We start from the raw sequence: 4,658 nt of genomic DNA, 5'->3' as shown, positions 1-4,658 counted from the left end.
CGGCGGGCGGCAGGCGCGCTGGCCGATGAGCTGGCCAACGCCGCCACCCGCGGGGACCTGCAGCGCCTCAGGGAGCTGCTGGACGGAGCGGCCGATCCCAACGCCGCCAATTCCTACGGCAGGACCCCCATCCAGGTAGGGAGGCGGACTGTTGGCAGCTGGGCGACGGCAGCGGCCCTCCGTGCCCTGCCCGAGGGGGGCGGCGGCCGCCCCGGGGCAGCAGCGAGCCCTCCGGTGCCCCGAAGGGGCCGCCCCCGTCACTGTGCTCGGCTGCTGTCGAGGCGGCGTGGCACAGGGGCTTTTCTCGCCTCTCTGGGAAGCTGGAAGTCTTCTCCGTTGACGGTCGCAACAGGGAGGCTTTAGTCTTAGCAACTCTTTACATTGTTTGAACCATCTGAGATAGGAATACTCAAATCCGAGAACTTTAATGCTCATCTCGCAATAAACGCGCAATAAAATGTAACAAGTCAGGTTTGTAGAAATAATCTCCCTTTCGTTATACCTCGTCTTCTTCTTTATATGACTGCATTTTTTTGTCTCCTCTCCCGTGGGAAAAAAAAATTAAAAAAAAAAAAAAGAAAAAAAGAAAAGAAAATTCGGTGGCTCTCACGAACAGAAATACCCGGTCGCGATAGCCTTGCCCAGGTGACGCTGCAGGCAAACAACGAGCAATGCCTGTGGGGCTCAGTCTGCCCACATTTTACACTCGCCTGAACGTGTGGGTAGACGTAGTGCCCGGAAGTGTAGTAGAGGTTTATAAAGGCTGAGTTAGTTTTCGGGGTAGTTCTACCCAGCTTTTTATTAAAATTTCAAAATAAAACGAAACTGGAATAATCTGAGAAGCTATATTTAAGTTGTGCTGCCAGTGCTTGCGAAACACTCTCCGACTCAAAATGTCGGTGGAGCATTTCACTCGAAACAGGTATTTGTTGCCGTCCTGCAGTGCTTTTGCTTTTTTGGTTTTGGGGGTTTTTTCCCCCCAATCTTCGCGGCAGGTACTTATCCCCTGTGCTGAACACACTGCTGGGTGCGCTAGGGGAAGCCCAACTAAGAAAACGGCGAGGCTGATGGGGAGGGCTGCCGGACACGTTGGTACTGCCCAGGACACGCGGGTGAGGCAAAAGGTTCATTCCCTCCTGCCGGTGAGGGAAGACGCGGTGGGCTCCCTGCATTACGCCAGGGACGCTCTTGGGAAGTGTAACGGATGCGAGCGGAACGACGGCGGTCCCCGCGAGCCGCTGCACCGGCACGGTTCCGCGGGGACCGGTGCAAAGCGACTTGGGACGTAACCTGGGTTTCTATGGGAGCGTGCCGGGAGAAGGGCGAGCCCCTTCCCCCGGTTCGTCTGCTCCGAGCCTACCGACTTCCCGCTCCTGTCGCGGAGCAACCCCAGTGTGCATCCACACGCCCCGACCCCGGCAGGAGTCCCGCACCTCTCTGCCCCACCTGTTCTCTCCTGTCCTCTAGCATGGGTAAAGGAGAGTTTTCCAATACGGCACAACTCCGCCGACGGGTACACGTTCTTCACCGTTCGTGGCGTGTCCAGAGCCGTCTCTATGCCTCACCGGCGGATTTTCTTCTCCTTTCCATTGTGGATCTCCCTTCTTTCCGGGCCGAGCGAGAAGCCTGAGCTCTGCGGCGGGCGCTGACGCTGTCTCTCCCCGCAGGTGATGATGCTGGGCAGCCCGCGGGTGGCCGAGCTGCTGCTGCGGCACGGAGCCGACCCCAACCGGCCCGACCCGCGCACCGGCTGCCTCCCGGCGCACGATGCGGCCCGCGCCGGCTTTCTGGAGACGCTGGCGGCGCTGCACCGGGCCGGGGCGCGCCTCGACATCCCCGACGGCCGCGGCCGCCTGTCCCTCGACGTGGCGGCGGGGGGCCCGCACGGAGCTGTGGGGCGGTACCTACGCGACCCTCTGCCCTGTGCCCAACCTCTCCCCGGGCCATCCTCTCCCCAGACTTATTGCCCGCCCCCAGCTCGGAAGACACCAAGTGGAACAGTACTCATGCGATGCTGTGAATAACCCCGGATCGCGTTTCCCTGCTGGCTGCACGAAGGACAATATTCTTTGCTCATGGCCATATATTATCCTGCACTGGAAATGCTATGGCCCTCCGCAGGACCCCTTATTCACACAAGAGTCCAAACACTGAAGAGAAATATGAAATATGAAGTAGGAAGTATGAAATATGAAGTAAGAAAACACTAAATGTGAAAATATTAAATAGCCAATATTGAATATTAAATATGAAGGGAAATCCCCGCACAGAGATATGATACTATAAACCCTTCCTCTGTTTTGATGGGGCCGCATCTGGACTTTCTGCTCCCCAGTGGCTCCCCGCTCCAGCTTGCTAGCCCCCTATCTGAAGAAGATGGGAGATGTTTCAGAGTGTCCCTGTTCTGACAGCCCCCTGTTTGATTTTGGTTAAAGCAATCTGAAGGGGTGCTGAAGCCAATCTGCCTTTCTCCAGCAAAACCGGCTGGACAGCAGGATCAGTGCTTCCTGGTGTGATTGTAGCTTTGGTAAATACCTTATTAAAACCACGTAGGATCCTGCGCATGTCTGTACACGTACTGACAGCTACGCATTCGTAGCTTTCCTTGTGTAGGCTGCAACTATAGGAGCTGGAAGGAGAAAATAAATAGAAATTTGTATCTCTGCAAGCCTGATAACTATCCTCAGTTGAAGCACTCGTTGTTTTAATAATTTGCAAGTGACCTCTTCTATAGTCCTTCTAAAAAATCTTGTGATTGTGAAACCAAGGCAGCCATTAACGAAAAATTAAAAATCATACATCTGAGTTCAACTCCAGTGCTTCCCAAGATGCTCGGAGGTGACACATTTGGTGAAGAAACAAGGAAACCTTTGAAACAGCTCTGCTGCGTTCACTGTGGGGGAACGAGGAGCGGGGCTATGTGTTAATTATTTGACAGCCGATACATGCTTCACTGGCTGCTTCAGCGCAGGGGAGTTGGATATGAGCACCCCAGGAAAAAGATACAGCGGCAGCCCAGGCTCTGACGAGGTGAAAGGAGGAGGCGAGGAGACCCGATCTCAGCGCAGCGAGTCCCCAAGCTCCCGGAGAGGTGTGCTTGAGGGAGCGCGCAGGCAGCAGCGAGACGGGCGGTGAGGCAGGGACGGCGCTCCCAGCCGGGGCGAGACAAGCGGTAGACCCTGCCTCCCTCCCTGGAACCCAAGTGGGCTTTGCTCACACGTCCTGCACCTCAGGGGCTGAGAAAGGGAAGCCAGGCGAAGCAGTGACAGAATTCAGGTGTTGCACCCCAGCGCTAATCCTCGGTGCTTTGCAGAGCTACCTGTAGAAAAGGTGAAAACCACTTATCTTGGTTTTGCATTCCCACTGAGCATCCAACCCCTAGGTATCTCATATAGAAACATGAAAAATAATGTATATACCTTTTTTGTAACATGTTGGAAAGTGTTATTTAGTATAATGTGGTTTCATGCAATGCCTGCTTTATAATTACTTGATATGTGTTGTCATGCTATAAAATATTTAGTTATGTCATTCGTGTATATAATGCATCTATGTAATATCTATATAAAATATACATGATACACATATAAAACACATATATAAAACATTATGATTATGCATCAACGAGATATATTTGATTATACATTATTTTATATGTAATTTGCTTAGTTGTTTAATTATGCTTCTTGCTTTAATTATAATGAAATTATATGTATATAAAACACATACAAAACATTTATGTTATCTTTATTCTATATTCACACTTTTTCATTATAAGAATGCCTAAAACATATATCTTATAATTATCTATAAATAGAAAACACGTAACGTGATAATAATAACACATAATATGTGATTATAACACCTTATTAATTTGCCCTGCATTCTGCCTAGAACATGGCACAGCTGAACCAAGGACAACACAGTTAAGTGTCTGCATCCCATGCCTGTGAGGACCAGAATGGAGCTGCGACCAGAAGTGGAGATGAGGGAAAGCTAGAGCCTGACCACATTCCTTACAGAAGAGTAAGGTTCTGTTAAACTGCACTTCCATCCTCAATTGGACCAGTATTCCTGTTTTAAATCATAATTTTCTCCAAGAACCAGATTTGATTTCAATTTTTGAGCATTTGCATTAAGGCTTATGAAACTACAGCAACAAAATTAGTAGTACTATATTACTACTGTTATTGTCTATAGAGTTGGCCGGGAAACAACACAATTTGCTAGGCTGACCGCACCAAATAAGCAGAGTATGCCCTCAAAACTCAGCAAGGCTAAATACCTAATTGTTATAATTAGAGTAGGTCCGGAAACCCTTCCCAGGACAGACCCATGATGGAGACTACTCACTCCATGGAAGGATGGGGATCACCGGCGAGGTCCCACTTGGCTGCGGGAGCTTCCACAGGCACCTTTTCTTGTGGCAGCACCAGCGGCTCCAGGGCTTGGAGTCCTCCTTGAAAAGAAGAATAGTAACAGTTAATGACAAACTGCAGCAGCAGTACACTTTATCAAGAAAGCCCTACAAGCATTTTGTTTAAGGTGGCAGATTACTCGCAATTTTTATTTTTGATATTGCCGCTGTAACCGAGTACATGTAAGCACACGTACACCCTTCTGCAGCGCGGTTTGCACCCTGCGCACGACGAGCCCCG

At 50.5% G+C, this 4,658-nt stretch overlaps 1 protein-coding gene across 1 annotated transcript; it reads left to right on the top strand.

The window, feature by feature from the left end:
* Positions 1 to 6: 6 nt before the first annotated feature.
* On the top strand, positions 7 to 2,024 carry LOC121332694 (cyclin-dependent kinase 4 inhibitor B-like; the record flags this gene model as incomplete). Its single annotated transcript, XM_041398393.1, has 2 exons — positions 7 to 135; positions 1,668 to 2,024. Coding segments are annotated over 2 exons (486 nt in total), but the record flags the coding sequence as incomplete, so codon positions are not given.
* Positions 2,025 to 4,658: the final 2,634 nt, after the last annotated feature.

The sequence above is a fragment of the Onychostruthus taczanowskii genome, unplaced genomic scaffold (genome assembly GCF_017590055.1).
Source record: "Onychostruthus taczanowskii isolate IOZ18803 unplaced genomic scaffold, ASM1759005v1 scaffold145, whole genome shotgun sequence".
NCBI lineage: Eukaryota > Metazoa > Chordata > Aves > Passeriformes > Passeridae > Onychostruthus > Onychostruthus taczanowskii.
Note: the sequence above shows the minus strand (reverse complement) of the source record. Positions and strands in the feature narration are given on the sequence as shown.